Source organism: Sceloporus undulatus, chromosome 4 (genome assembly GCF_019175285.1).
Source record: "Sceloporus undulatus isolate JIND9_A2432 ecotype Alabama chromosome 4, SceUnd_v1.1, whole genome shotgun sequence".
In the NCBI taxonomy this organism is placed as follows: domain Eukaryota; kingdom Metazoa; phylum Chordata; class Lepidosauria; order Squamata; family Phrynosomatidae; genus Sceloporus; species Sceloporus undulatus.
Window position 1 is genome coordinate 205,325,369 of NC_056525.1, and position 16,087 is coordinate 205,341,455.

General features: G+C 41.2%; 1 protein-coding gene across 11 annotated transcripts in view; it reads left to right on the forward strand.

The window, feature by feature from the left end:
• The first annotated feature begins 2,092 nt into the window (after positions 1 to 2,092).
• The window catches only part of CSPP1 (centrosome and spindle pole associated protein 1), a 67,141-nt gene continuing 53,146 nt past the window's right edge, over positions 2,093 to 16,087 (forward strand). For all 11 annotated transcript variants that reach the window (XR_006103692.1, XM_042465210.1, XM_042465211.1 and 8 more), the window contains exons 1-5: positions 2,093 to 2,157; positions 4,303 to 4,453; positions 5,157 to 5,269; positions 6,024 to 6,111; positions 15,099 to 15,196. Coding sequence is in view for 10 of the 11 variants with exons in the window: in XM_042465210.1 (XP_042321144.1) it covers positions 5,171 to 5,269; positions 6,024 to 6,111; positions 15,099 to 15,196 (285 nt within the window). In the remaining variant the exon portion in view is untranslated. The remainder of the gene's footprint in view (positions 2,158 to 4,302; positions 4,454 to 5,156; positions 5,270 to 6,023; positions 6,112 to 15,098; positions 15,197 to 16,087) is intronic.

Genomic DNA, 16,087 nt, shown 5'->3' on the forward strand with positions numbered 1-16,087 from the left:
AGTCTAAGCAGTTTACAACTGTAAGCTAATTGCCCTAAACAATCTGGGCACCCATTTTAGCGTCCTAAGGAAGGATGCAAGTTTGAGTCGAGCCTGAGCCCTTGGTTGGTCTTGAACTCGCAACCTTATGGTTTGTGAGTGAGTGGCTGCAGTACGGGCTTTTAACCACTGTGGCAAGAGCACAGTCTCTCCTTGAATCCCTGACTCTATTCTCTCAGCCTGCAGGAATTTTGTAAGTTTTAGGAATTGTTTTGCTTTGCTTTATCATTTTTAGAGCCTTTGTTGCATGCCCCTAAGTTTTACCCTTGACTTATCCATGGGTCATGTCAAAATCCTTAATTTTGGTCCCTAAAACCTGCCCTCAATTTATACATGAAGTTGACTTATGGTCAAGTATACATGGTGATATAATATAATAGGAGCCCTGGTGCTGCAGAGGTTAAATGACTGTACTGCATCCACTCACTCACAAACTACAAGGTTCTGAGTTCAATACCAGCCAGAGGCTCAGAGTTGACTCAGCCTAGCATCCTTAACATGGGTCACTAAAATGAGTACCCAGCTTGTTGGGGGCAATTAGTGTACAGTTGTAAACCGCTTAGAGGCTGCTTAGGTGGTATGAAGTGGTATATAAATGAAGCTGCTATTTATATCACAGTCTGCCCTCCACATTTATGGCTTTGACTTTTGAGGATTTGAGTAACATGGTCTCTGGAGGAATCTCCAACCACATTACTACACTAAACTCTTATAGTGCTGCTATTCCACTTTTACTGCTCTGGCTGCCTCCTGTTGCATTCTGGGGTTTGTAGTCCAGTGAGGCCTAAGAGCCCCCGGCTGAGGATTCTAAATGCCCCTCCTTAAACTGCAACTCCCAGAATGCAACAGGAGGCAGTCAGAGCAGTAAACGTGGAATAGCAGTCTTCTAATAGTGTAATATGGTCATCTAATAAGTCTTCCAGTGCAACTTTCTGGAGGTGGAACATAGAGCCTTGCAAGAACACTTAGGCGGTTTACAGACCGCCAAATAGTATGTCATCAATACGTATTAGGGTTAGGAAGGGGCGGTGCTTCCGCACCCCCCTAACCCTAGTACGTATTGAATACGTACAAGATGGCGGCGCCCTGTTCATACGGGCGCCGCCATCTTTACGTATCGGACGCTGAGCGTCCGTACGCGTCGCGGGCGTTGTGACGTAGTGAGTGCGCCCCTGGCGCCTCGCTACGTCGCAAACGCGACTTAAAAAGAAGCTCCATTTTGGAGCTTCTTTTTCGGTCCGCGCGGGAGTCGGGCCATGTGAAGGCTCCGGCTCCCCCGCGGACCTACTGGCGGCGGCGGCAGAGCGCCGCAAAGCGGAGGTATGTACCCCGCCTTAGAAATTCCTAGAGAAAACACCCCTGCGTGAGTCTACGTCCCACTTCTGGCTGACGTTGACCAAAGGGTTTGCACTGGAAGACTCAGAGATTCCTAGAAAGGTGTTTTCTTAGGTAACAAAATAGGGTTTGTTCTTTACAGTTTTTCACTTTCGCAGTGCTCCTGCACCTCTAGCCCCAGCAAATGTGGAGGGCCCACTGTAGTGTTTTTAAGGTTCTATTTTGTAATGCCCTCCATTTTGCGGTGCCTTGTCCTCCTTTACGCTTAGGACATGTGGTCACCCTGCTTCTGAAACACGACTTTTGTAACAAGACCGGCACTACAGAAACAATCCAGTGTGACATCCCTTTAGCTGCCCTGGCTCAATGGTATGGAAGTTTGGGACCTGTACTTTTGTAAGGCATTGAGCCTTCTCTGTCACACTAAACCCCAATTCCCAGGCTTCCCTAGCACTGAGCCAGGGCAGTTAAAGAGGCCTCAAAGTGGACTATTTCTGCAGTGTGTTTTTGGACCACAGTTCCCAGAATCCCATTAGCAATGAGCCAGGGCACTTAAAGCGGTCTCAAACTGGGTTATTTCTGCAGTGTGGATGCAGTTTCTCACTCTCTTTCTAGTAGGCCCATAAGAAACGAGGGCCGGCTTCTTTTAAGAACCAAGGGGCAGACGAGGGAGCCGTTGCCAGGGATGAGGAGGGCTCCTCCCGGAGGAGGAGGAGGAGGGGAAGAGGGCTGGGAGAGGCGGCGGGAGTCGCGGCTGACAACGGCTGGGCCTCGTCGCCTTGGGTAGGTCTCGGGCTCCGCTCTGGGCCCACAACAAACTCCCAGGATTCCATAGCAAAGAGCCAGACAAAGAGTCAAAGCGGCGCCAAACTGGATTATTTCTCCAGTGTGGATGCAGCCATAGTAGCAATAGTAGGTTTTTTTTTGGGGGGGGGGTAGTTGGGGATCTTTGCTTCTGGATTAGAGAGAGAGTTATAGTTTGGTATCTTCAGGAGTTTCTGTGCTTAGAGAAGGACTATATATATATGTAGTCTCTTTTCCTCCAAGGCTACTCCTAGGCCTCCATTTTGTTTCTATTCTGGTTGCCTAACAACGCAGAGTTGCTCCTTAAAGAAACCTGGGTCTGCTATTTGTGTGGAAGCTCTCTTTCCTTCCCTGTTTTTCTCCCCCTTCGTTTTACTTGCAGCTTAATACTTGTATTATTATAACTCCCCGTGTTGTTATTGACTGGCCAAAAGTGCCTGTCCCCAAAATATCCGCAGAGTGTAGTAAGTCTTGAAGAAAGGGCTTGTAGGGCTTACAACGACGACAAAAGTCAAACAGTCTTCCCTGCGTTATTATTATTGACTAGTGTTTCTTCCCAAACTTCCCTAAAGTTTTCCCAAGTGCACCTGAGGAAATAGGCTCAGCTACCAACTTCTGTCATATATATATATATATATATATATATATATATAAATCTTCATCACAATCATACAAGCAATTAAGCAAATCATTAATCTTACAATAGAAGTCACATATCTTAATAGATAGTAGAACAGTTGTATTACATGTACAGTATTATGGAGTGGCTAGTGTAATGTGATACTCCCCAAAGCACTTAAGCAACAGTGAAATAAGATATATTTCCAATTTGATGTTCACTAGGCTGCAAATAGGTATTTTAGATGTTAGGTCTGGATAACTCGGTGACTACCATCTGAGGACACAAATCCCTATGCCTGCCAAAATTGCCCAATAAACTGGGAGATTCCTATAAAACCAATTGTACAAAGCTTTTGTGGGATATCCAGTAGGCTGACTGGGCTGGGGAAAAACAGGTTGACTTTTGTCTTCAACATGGTCTCTGCTTTGCATCTTATCCTCACACACTGATTAAAGGCAGATGAAATAAATAGAATGGTAAATAACATAAATGCATTGGCACTCAGTGTGCATTGAAGCAGTACTGTTGCAGTACAGGTTCTACTCAGTGGACTTGGCAGTGCTGTTGGTGGTAAAGATTTTCTCTGCCTGTTACTTTTTGTAAATATTGTCTGAGGAAAACATTGCAGATGGCAAGTGCCCTGGTGAATTTGGGCCATCTTTGTTGTTTTTGTTGTTGTTACCTGCCCTCGAGTTGACTTCAACTCGTGGTGACCTTGTGGATGAGACATCTCCAAGCTCCCCTATTCTCCACTGTTCTGCTTTGGTCTTGTAGATTCATGCCCTCACTGATCTTGCTTTTACTGGAAAAGGTTCTTGTTTTTACTGGAAAAGCAGGGGTCAGAGTTAGAGCTATTGGATCAGTACTAACTATAGTAGTGATGGCGAACCTATGGCACACGTGCCAGAGGTGGCACTCAGAGCCCTCTCTGTGGGCACACATGCTGTCGCCCTAGCACAGAGTTTGCCAGAGTTTCTTACTAAAAAGCCAGAGGGACGTGGCACTTTGCGATAAATAAGTGGGGTCTGGGTTGCAATTTGGGCACTCGGTCTATAAAAGGTTCACCATCACTGAACTATAGTATGCAAGTCAAAGTGGAGCTGAGTAATATTATTTGCAATGTGCTGGTCAAATTGTTGTTCACAGTTATTGTGAGTGCTCCAGATTCTCCTTTTGTGGGCCAGCATTTAAAAGATCCCTGACTGCTCAAAACAGCTCTGATGGTTGGCTCTTTGCAGATACAGTGGTGGCAGGGAAGATTTTTGTTTGTTTCTTTTTGTTTTGCTGCCCACTTTGCCATTGAGCTGGCCTTCAGTTAGGTTTTAGCCTGTATTTTATTCAACTTGCTGTCAGTTTTCTGTCAGTGGCACTCCAGTTACCACCTCACTCATTTTATTTTCCCCAGTCCCCTAGAAAACGAGGAGGCTGTTTTGGCATCATTTCATGAGATGGAACACAGGAATGATCATACCTGCTTTTCTGGTTATATCCCCATTGCATAGGTCAACCAGGTATGACAGACTGGCCTGGTGAGGCAACAGGAAAATCTCCAAGAACCATTAGAAAGTCATCCAGATCCATCAACTTCTTGGAGTAGTTCATCTTAAACACCTCTAAAGGAATTCTGAGTCCCAGCAGGTCGAAACCTTTCCGGTAATGATCTGTCCATGATGGAATTATAGACAATTCCTCCACTCCCTGGTCATCATCACCCCACTCAGAACATAAAATGTGGTCCAGAATGTGCCAAGCAGCATGAGTGGGGCCAGATAGCACTTGGGTTGGCAGATTTCTTCATGGCAGACATGAAGGCCTGAGCTGACAGGGCAGCCTCAGTATAGGTGTCCCATTCATCCTGCACCAGAAACTGGGGCGACTCCTAACATCAACTCCAAGACACCCCTGCACTCCTGCTTAGCTTTGGAAGGGAGACTGTTGAACAGTGGGTGGATGGTACAACTACTGAATCCCTAATCAGCCACTCATCTTTAGGGCCTCACATACGGCCAGCAGACCACTTGAACACCACATTCCCCAGCTCACAAAGAATCCTATGGGCCTCTAACTTTATCTAGCCAGATCTATTGGTGCACAAATCAGCATGCTAATTCTGAATCATGTCCTGAACAGCAGGATTTTTAAAAACCATTCACCAGCCTGACATGCAAGGACTATTGCTGTCCATGTTATTTGAGCTGGGGGACAGTTTTGGGGGCAACTGACACTTTATTGTTCTTCAGTCTCCTAATGAGGTATAGCTGTCTCTAGTGCTTTTAGCAGAGCAGCTCTTGGAAAAATAAATTTGCTGTTATTTATTTACTAGGTACTGCCTTTAATAACCCTGTCTTGTTTCCAGAATCCAAAAAAACGATGGCAGAAGACTTAGACCAATTTCTTGAAGAGCAAAAAACCAAGTTGGCTGAGGACAAGGCAAAACTTGAAAATGATCCACCTTACATGGAAATGCAGGTAAGATTTTTACACTTCAATGAAGCTGAGGTGAAGCAGACTCAGTACTTGGTATATTACTTTTTAAATAGCAGTCATTGTTATTATTTTATAAGTAATTAATGTTTGTGGTTGAAAAAGTTAACATGTTTTTTAGATTTTTTAAACTTGTTTTAAAATATACTTAAAATTTAAAAAAATTGTCCCCACAGCTCACTCCAAGTGACATTTTAGAAGTAACAAGTACACATAACTCTTAAAACAATTTGTTTAATACATTTACCAGCAATGTAACAACATTACTAATATTACTAATTTGTTAAGTTGTATTTCATTACATCCCCAAAATAAGGTATTAATGATAATGTTATTTATCCATACATTATTTCCAGGCTGTAAGACTATTCCAGTAATTCAGGTTGCGCTGTTAAAGATCTGACTTATAACATTTCATTATATATCTCTGTCTTTTAAATGTGAAATGTGTAAATATAGCTGATAAATTTTGTATTTATGTGTATTTATGCATGAGTGAGTGAGAGAGTGAGAAAGCACACCAAATGCCAAATTATAACATTTTTGGGTTGCATATAACTGCTTTATGTGAACACATACTAAGCAGAAAGAATACATTTGAATTTGTGACAACCTTTTTATGAAAAATGCCAGAATTCACATAATCCCACTTTTGGGTTCAAAGAAAATTCAGTGAAATTACAGAATGTTGTTCAGTGGTATATGGTAATTTTGTCTTACCTATGCTTTTTTTTTCCAGAACAAAAGTACTGAAAAGCTTTCAGAGACCAGCGAAATGTTGATATCCATGGCTAAAGAAAATATCCCTCCAAACAGTCAACAGACAGGTAGGTGTTCATCGTATTTATAGGTTAATACTTTTTTTAATGGTTACTGTCTCACATTAAGGTAAATATCATTCTGTCTCCCCATTTATTGTATCTGTACACCTAACAACGCAGAAGCTAATTTACAAAGCATCTAGAACAAGGTCTTTCCCACAGGAAGGAGGGGGACAAATAAAGAGAAAAAGTATTTACCATATATACTTGACTATAAATCAACCTCATGTATAACTCAAGGGCAGGTTTGGAGGCCAAAATTATGGATTTGATTTGATCCATGGATACGTTGGGGATAAAACTTAGGGGCATGTAATGAAGGTTCTGAAGGATGAAATAAAGGAAAACAATGCGAAAGAACCTACAGTCAGCCCTTTGTATCCATGGGGTTCTGATCTTGACACCCCCCCCCCCCGGCGGATGCCAAAAAATGGAAGACCTCAAATCCTATTGGTTTTAATGGTGGAGAGCTGTGTATGTACCACCATTTGGGAGAGTGGGGTGGGACCATCCGTGGATGCTCCAATTTGCAGATAGCTGATTGCACAAGCCTCCAGCAGGCATAACTGTTTGTGCCCATACTAAGGTTGGATAGATGAGAAAATAGAACAAGGCCAGTGCTTCCAGGATAGATTAAGCTTTTGCATTTCATCAGGGGATGATTTCTTTTTTATAAGAGTTAAAGTACAGTACTTACATTGACGTGTATATAAATCAACTCAGGTTTTTTGAGTCAATTTTTAAATTGAAATTTCTAGACTCATTCATACTACATACTCACCATGGAAAACTACAAATGAGCTAAAAACACTTTTTTTTAAATGACAGAGGGGTTCCTGTACAGCTGGATTGTTCATATAATGTTCCTGTGCTGCCTTGGTATTCCCAAAAAAAAAAAAAAAACAGCTTGAATATGTGACACAGGACTTTATCATAATGAGGCAAATTAAAGGCAAATTGGTTAAATCCCATTCAGAAATGGGATTTTAAAATCCGCTTTTGTGGGTAGTTTTTCAATGAGAAATAATGTGACGTTAATCTGAATGCAAAGTCAGCAAAACACACTCCTTTTTATTTTTGAAAAGTTCCTGAAAGTAAAAAGGAACGGGCTTCGTTGACTTTGCGTTTGGATGAATATCGTGTTATTTCTCATTGACACAAACGTTATCTGAAAAACTACCCACTTTTGTAGGCTATTTCTAGATTCTGTTCTGGTTAACCCCGAATGTTGTGTGAAAAACAACCCACTTTTGTGGGTTTTTTTCACTTTAAATCAAGTTTCTGCACAAGATCCATCCTGTGTGATAAACCCTACAGTATGGTATCATAGATGCTGTGTTTTCTGTAGCTGCTGTTTTTTAACTCCCCATTCACTCATACTATAATATGTCTCCCTATCTATTTACACTGATAATTGTTCCCTTTGTAATCTACTAGAAATAAGATTTCTTACATTATGTGGGAAAATACACAGTTTGAATCTACATTTTGCTTTTGTCACACACATTACATAGCATAGGTTCCTGTCTATTTTTATATACTGTATATATTAAAAAAACTCAGTCGTCCTTTACATATTTGAGTACTTCAAAATGGGAAGAATACACATCCTGTTGTCATCAACTTTTAAATTTTGTGTACATTACATTATTTTCTCAAAAAATTATGTAGCTGGTTATATTACCTTTTTTGTATTTGCTTCCTTTTTCTGGGTAGCTTGTTTGCTTTTTATTCTGATGAACTTTCTCTTCACATATGTCCAGGTTTTTGTGTGTATGTTGGGCTTCGTGAAAGACAATTCCTATAGAGTGTTCTTGGATCAAGTTAGTTGTTACTTAGCAACATCTTTATTTTCTTTCAGTATAGTTGCTTCTCTGGTGGTTAAATTTAATTTATTCTGATACATGCTGTCAGGTAGCTATTTTCAGTGGCTTCCATCTGTGATCAAGGTCTTTTATATTCTGAGAACAATACTTGATTTGATTGCCGGAATAATAGTAAAAACCTGCGTTGAACTAATTACAAATTGAAATTGCAGAATAATGTTTGAGTGAGGAAGCTATTGTTAATTGAATTTTGGCTTAATGTTCTGGGTTGATGTATCAAAAGAAAAGAATTGTGTTGCGCTGTATTGAAGCAGTGTGATTTTGAGATAGGGATAGGCAAAGTTGCTAACATTTGTGGAGTTACAAAAATCTTGCCTACAAGTTGTAAAAGGTGCAAACCCCCACTGAACAAATCTTGCCAAGAAAACCCCATGATAGAGTCCCCTTAGAGCCCCATAGATTGGAAATGACTTGAAGGCCTTAGGTTTGCCATAGGTTGGAAATTACTTGAAGACACACAGCAGCAACTATTGTTTCATGTGGCAGATAAGTGGTACCATGAACCAATGCCACCTTTTGCCTAAAAATGTGGATTTGAAAGTTTTCAAACCCTAACTCTGGCATGGACTGACATTGCATGGTTTTTGATATTATTTTGACTTTTGCTCCATATGTGGCCAAAATAAATGAAATATGAACAGTTGCAGGATTGTTAGGATAAATTGCAATAAAGAGTATCGAGGGATTTTAGAAAATAAACTTGATAAAATATGTAAGACTATGAAGTTCAGTGACGTGAATCTAAAGTAATTTTGACATATATTGAAAACTGTTGAGTAAAAATATAGAACCCATGGGGACTGAAGATAATGGTCCTATGGATCTGGAAATTAAGGTCAGGCACTAGTGAACTGAAGATGAAATCTAAGTATAAATTGATATCTGCAGTCTTTTCCCACTTGAAATAAGATAATTCAAGTAATAGTGATATGCATTTGCTGCTAAATGACTTTTTTATTGATGTGACTTAATGTAACATTAAGTTATGTATTTCTGTGGAAAATGAGAGTTTAAGACTTAAACTTTATATGAGAAGTAATCAAGAGTTTAGAATGGAGTGTGTGTTTGCATAATGCTTTGCTCTAATGCCATCTATTCAAAAACATACCTCCCTGAACTGTTTTGTCTCCTTGCAGCAAGAATGGTGCCAGTCAAGTAGCTTTGCCTTTGATGAAAAAGTTATAGTTTGGAAAAGAGTAATAATTCTATTACCATAATTTATTAAGGTGAAAAGTTTTTCCTACTGAATAAGAGCTATTAACAGATATAAATAAATAGCCGTAAGAGTTGTCCTCTTTACATCCTACTGCATCTTAAAAATAATCTTATGCTCATTCAGAGGTTTGGGGGTCAAATAATTTTAATACATAATGGTCTATTTGTTATCTGATTTGAAAAACCAAGATGTAGATAGGTTTACAAGTTTGAGAAGATTAAAAAGAAAACCCATGAAACAGCATATTCAGGGGTAGCCATGTTGACTATATAGTAAAGTGAATTAACCTCCAAAATCCACAAAACAGTGATAACCTTTATTTGGACAACCAAAATGCACAAAATACATAATAAAAGCTTTCAAACCTCCACAGGCTTTTTCATCAGGCAAATCATACAAGAGAAAAAAATTAAGGAATAATAATGTTAGTCACAGGCCTGCATTTTGTCAAGGTGTTGTTGTGTTCTGCGTTGAGACAGTGTGGAGAGATATCTATGCAGGCAGGCCCCTCCGCCATATGACCATGTGGCACTGGGAACAAAGCATTCTAAAGTCCAGGAGATAAAATTTGGATTCCATTAGCAATACAAAAAGGTATGAGATCCACAATGTCTCCATCTTTAATGAGGTCACAGCCTCCTCTGTTAGGCAGAGAAATGGATTCTCTCAAGAGAAGCCTCCATGCTTTTGCATTAGGACAATTTTAGGTGGCGTTTTGGTAAAACATGCCAAATGTAGTCCCAGTTTAAAAAAACATTTTACCTTTGTTGGCAGCAGAAACCGCAAATACCAATGTTCCTGTACATTGGTTCCCTCTTTAAGATTCCCCTGTAAGAGCTAAAATGTGGTATCTTCACACCCAGAAAATATATTTAAGGGTAGCTGTGTTGGTCATATAGCAAAGTTCAATATGAGATAGAATGAAATAGCAGTTATTCTCATGTATGATACACTGTTGCTGAATTTGTTTATGTTTATAGAGTTAGGTAGCATTGTGAGCAGTCTGACAGTAATTGAAAATGACATCACTAAAAATGACCTAAAGTAACAATAAAGTGCTGTCTATCCTCAAAGGCATCTAGGAAAAACATCATGATGGCACACCCAAAAGTATGTATTTCATATTTGATTTCTGCTCTATGAGCATGTTATATCTTAGAATATAAAGAATATCATGCTTCATCAAACTAAGGATCATCTAATTCTACATTCTGTTCATGGCTAGCTGTATGCCATTTGGAATTTAGCAAGCTGAACAGTGAAGGTGATGCCCTTCCTTTCTTTGTCTTAGTGGATATCCAAAGGTAAATTGTCTCTGTGGAGTTCTGTTTTGCTATTATGGTTAGTAACTTTTGGTACACCTGGATATACCACACATCTGCATTAGATAGATGAATAATTAAAACATTTTACTTACCGATAAAGGCTTAAGTTGGCAAGGTAAACTAGATAGTACATTTGATGCTACTAGTGAAAGTTATTCTGGGTTGCAGTTAGTAAACTGCAATATGTCAGTCAATCTGTTTATTCAGTCATTGACAAATATAAAAAATGTTTTTACAAAAATTCAAACCAAAAATTTAGTAAAAGAGTTTGTGTTGGTAGTATGTATATTAAGCCCATGGAGGTTGATGTGAGAAGTAAAATCCAATTGTCAGGGGACAGAAGCCTGTCATTTTATACAGTAGTTACAGAGTGTTGCTTTTCAAGGAGCTGCAGTGTTCTGTTACAGCTAGTTACCTTTGTTGCCTGTATTTCCATGATGTCATAGAGAGGATTAACAAGAATAGAGATGCTGTTTCTGTTATAGTGTAATGCACATTATGAGGTGCAACACTGAGATTTTGTCTCAGAATGCATTGTCATAGGTCTGTAGTTGTAAAAGTTCATGAACTACAGTTTAGTTTGATGACAAAACATATTTAAAGTTAAATATAGATCTAAAAGTTGTCTGTCTTCAAAATAATCCGCATCTTACAAATATGTTGATCTGATCAAACATCTAATTCATCTTGGCTCTCTTTTTTTCTGGAGGCAACATATCAACACCTGCCCATACCGGAAATTCTATTACTGTCATTTATTGAAGGTGGATTCTTCTTCTTCTTCTTTTTTAGATTTTAAATTTTTTAATTTTTAAATAAAATGTTAAAGAAAAAATGTTTGAATCACACTGCTTCTTAAAAAAAGAACTATCTGAAAGTAGTGCAGTCTACTCTTATGCAAGTTTATACAGAAGAGAATCTCACTGATGTTGGTGGAACATACTTTTTTACTTAGAATTTACATAACTGCAAATTTAGCCATTCATTTTTCACTGCTTTTATATCTCCTATTTATAACTTCCATTTCTTCATAGTTCAGCATTTCTTTAATAACTTTAAAAAAAAACTAGGCCTTTGCCCTAGGTATGTTTTTAATTGGCTTTTGCTATTTTATTTAAATATGAACAGCTAGCGTAAATATGTTCAGTTCCTAAACTGACAAATAGGCTTGCATTTATTGTTTTCAATCATGCAGTCCTAATTGTCCAGATAATATAATCTAAAAATTTGGTACCAGTGAGTTTAAACAACCTTTCTCCCAATAGTCTGTCATCCTTATTATTTGATTAAAGGGGAGTTGAAGTGAATAAGAATAATGTTGAATTTGTTGGGTCAAAAATATGGTTAAAACACTTAACACATATTTAAACTTCATTTAGAGGTTTAAAAAATACAGTATACCGCATTACATACCATCTAGAACTCCATAATTAAAATTCAAAAGGTCTACATAAGAACAACTTCATTTGTCAATAGAAAGAGAGGAAGGAGAGGGCCAACTGGACTTCCCATGGAAGGGAGTTCCACAGCTTGGGAGCTGCCATTGGGAAGGTTCTCAAGTTCTCAACAACCGTGCCTGCGAGGGTGATGGGACTGTGACAAAGTCTTTGCTTGGTGATCTCAACCCAATACCTGGATTATATAAGGAGATATAAGGTTGAAACAGATGTCCCTATAGGGGCAGCATCATGCTGTCCCTTTGAGTGCTGTGGCCCTAATCTGATGTTTTTCCAGCTTAAAAAGAAGTGGCAAAATGCTGCTCCTTTTTGGGGTGGAAAAAGGGCACTCTGGCTGTCATTGCTTTTTAGCAGCATGGCACGTGTAAACGCCATGCCGCCAAAACGCCATGAAGCTGCCACACATGCAGTCCAGCTGTGCAGCTTCCTGGTGGTGTGGGGGTGGCATCAGAGCATATGGCATCCTTAATGGCATCCTAAACACCATCCTTAGATGCCAACCCCAATCCAGTGCTTACTGCCAGTCTATTTTGCCCCATAGTCTTTCAAATAGTCTGGACCCAAGCCATGTAGACCTATAAAGTTCCAAACCCCAGTGATTTGAATTCTGCCTGGAAAGGGACCAGTAGCCAATGCAGATGTTTCAAGGGAGGGGGAGTCACATGATCCCTGTACCCAGCCAGTAGCCTGGCTACAGAGTTTTGGTTCTGCTGAAGTTTTGGGTCAGTTTTCAAAGACAGCCCCACATAGATCACGTTATAGTAGTCCAAGGGATGTAGCCAAGACATGTATCTCCAAAGCCAGATCTCACTTCTTGAATGGCCGCAACGGTGCACTAGTTTTAACTTTGCAAGTTGCACTCTTGGCCACAACTAAAACCTGGGTATCCAGGCTCAGATCCAAGTCCTGGAGCAACAAAAGCTGCAAGTCCGCATTTTCAGGGGGAGTGTAACTCCCAACTACCACAGCCTGAACCCCTATTCTCTGATTAACCTTCTGACTAACCAGGACCACATCTGTCTTGTCTGGGTTTAGTTTTTGGGTTTGTTCACCCTTGTCCAGTCTGTTACTGATAGCAGACACTGGTTTAGAGAAGAAACTGCTTCTTTGGAATCTCATGGAAAGGAGAGATAGAATTGTGATGACACAACCCCAAAATTCAGGATGACCTCTCCTAGTGACCACTTCCATCTAACAAGGCCACCAGGCCTGAAACCAGACTGAAATGGGTCACTCTAGGTAATCTGCTTCATCCAGAAATGCCTGGAGCTGGGAGGCGGATTTGAGCATCCGTGGATAGCAAGCACTGCCATTGGGGACAAAAGTCCCCCGTGTTCCCCTCCCCTCCCTTCCTCCCCTCATCCTTTCTTCTTTGCCTTGACTTGACTTTGGGGATGGAATCTGCCACCCAGTCTGCTGGGGCTGAGATTTGTTTTTAGGCCTAGCACCCAAGAGGGAGGCTCTGGGCTCCAAGATTCAAGCCCCAGCCCTGGCGCTGGCTCCCTCCAGCCAATGGGGCTCTGAATCAAGCCCTGAATCAAGCCCCAGAGCCTTGTTGGCCAGAGGGAGAGAGGGAAGGGGGGATGCGGGTGACTTGTATCCCACTCTCCCTAATGGCTGTGTGGCCACATGGCAGCACCACCATTAAGGACAATGAGACTTGAGCATCCATGGATTTTGGTATCCACAGGTGTGTGTGTCTGGAACGGATCCACCGTAGATACTGTGGGCCCACTATACAAGCAAGTGAGCATGTTCATCTGAGATAAAATCCTGGATCAAAGATGTTTCCATGTTTACATTTAGCAGCAATAGTTTCAGTCAAAGAGTCATCCTTCCCACTCCCCAACAAAGTAATTGGCCCTCGTTCCATACCCCTTTGGTGTCAACACCATCGGTGACAAGCCCACCACACTGGCAGCCCCTTATATTCCCTTTCAGCCAGGGGAGCAGGAAGTGTCAATAGCTAAATATCTGGGGAGCCTGGAGCCTGCTAGAAATGGTCCTTTGCAGCAGATAGACAGCATTTCTTGGAAAAGAGAGGCCACAGGAATGGATGACAGAACTGCTCTTTCTCTGTGGGACTTAAGAAATAGTTCACATTTGGTTTATCCCTTGTGCCAACCTTGACAGGCAGGATTGAGTGGTGTTGCTTCTCCCAGGTGTGCTGACTCCCTCAGGCCACCCATGCAGTCCCTCATAATCCCTTTCACACAAGGTAGTGGGTCATTTCAATGCTGGTTCCCCAGCTGCTGCTCGGTACCTGCGGGGTCTGGAGCCTGCCCCTGCCTTTTGAACAAGGCAATTTACAGTGCTTGTCCGGGAAAGCAGCCAAAGGGCTGATAAAGCAGCTAGTTATCAAACAAACAACCCCCTCCCAGCACAGCAAAGTCAATGTAAGCTACACAGTCCTGGAGAGTTGCAGTAGCTTTGCCAAAAGGGTTTACCAGAAGAATTGTCAGACGGTCCGAGGTTCAGTGTAACAGATAGGCAGGTAGATAAAGCAGTCCAAGGTCAAGTTTCCGGGTAGTCAAGACAAGAAGCCAAGGAGCCAGAGACAGAGTCTTTCCTCTAAAAGAGTCAGATATCCACTGGCCAAGAACCACACATGCTCCAGGTGCTTAAGAAGGCAAGGAGCTGGCCTTCAGCTGTGCCTGATTACGAAGACGTTTCTGATAAAGCCTCCGAGATCTTCGAAGGCCCTCTCTTTCTGCTCGACGCTCATTGAAGGTAGGCACACTGCCCAGATCCTCCTCCATGTCCACAGCCTCGGCACCAGGCAAACTTGACTGCTGAACCTCTGGAGGGGCCATAGACTCTGCTCCAGCAGAACTAGGGCCAGCCTCTGGCTCCTCCATTACAGGTTCAAGCCCCTGGGGCTCTGGCTCCTCCATTATAGGTTCAGATCCCAGAGGCTCTAGCTCATCCTCTGAGTCCTCCAAGCCATCTTCCAGGCTGGGCATGACAGTGCTGCTCTTTTACATGTAACCAATTATTTGGAAGAATATGTTTTTCTGTCTCTCTCATCTTTAGTATCTAGTGTCTCTCACATTTATTAATTCATGTTGTTTGAGTAGTTCATGCCTAAGTACAGAATTACATTTTTCAGACTATGGCTTAAGCTTGCCTCTTGGAGAAGACTATGAACATAAAAAACACAAACTGAAGGAGGAGCTTCGACAGGACTACCGACGTTACCTTTCTCAGGTAAAAAGTGCTGTTTATGAGTAAATTTCCAGTGGAAGCTTTCAAAGCGAAAATACATTCAAACTGCTGTTAATTAAGAATTGAGGATGATGATTTCTCCTGCAGCTAATGAACCTCTTATTAGGTTCTGTTTAAAACATAAATGAGATGAAACTCTTGTAGTGGAAAACATTTTAAGGATGATTTGGAAGAAGAAATTTTTTTGGACATCAGAAATGATATATGTGCAACATTGATATGAGGGGAAAGAACAGCATACTTTCTTTAACAGTGCAAAGGAACAATGCACAGCCATGTGGGTTATCTTTCTTTGTGCCAGTTGCCAATTTTAGATGTTTGACCATTGATCCTTCTCTTTATCAGTTTTTTCAGGCCTGCCTTGCCAGTAACAGCTTTTTAGATCTCTCTATTCAATATATAATCTCTCAATAAGTCTTTGTTTGCTTCTAATTTCACTTTCTACTCCTCAGCTTTTGAACTGTCATGTCAGTATTTCAGCTTATTCCTTAAAGCTTCTCAAGAAGATAACTGTAGAGCAGAGGCTCATTCAGTATTCAGCTTTCATTACAGAATAGATAAATTCAAATCTGCCAAGGCAACAATTGGTAGAAGGGTGTTACAGTTGTTACTATATATTACTCATTCAAACCTACCTGAAAGTTATAGGCAGGGGTAGGCAACCTGCAGCCCGCGGGCCGGATGCAGCCCGGCAAGGCCTTGGGACCGGCCCCCGCCCGGTCCTGCTGCCGATTGCCGCCGGAGCCTTTGGCCTCTTGCATGAGGGCATGGGGCCTTTGGCCTATCAGGAGGAGGCGGGCAAGGGGGGGCAAGCGGCAGGCAAGGGGGGCAATTGTCTATAGAAGCCTCCAAAACATGCATTTATATTAACAT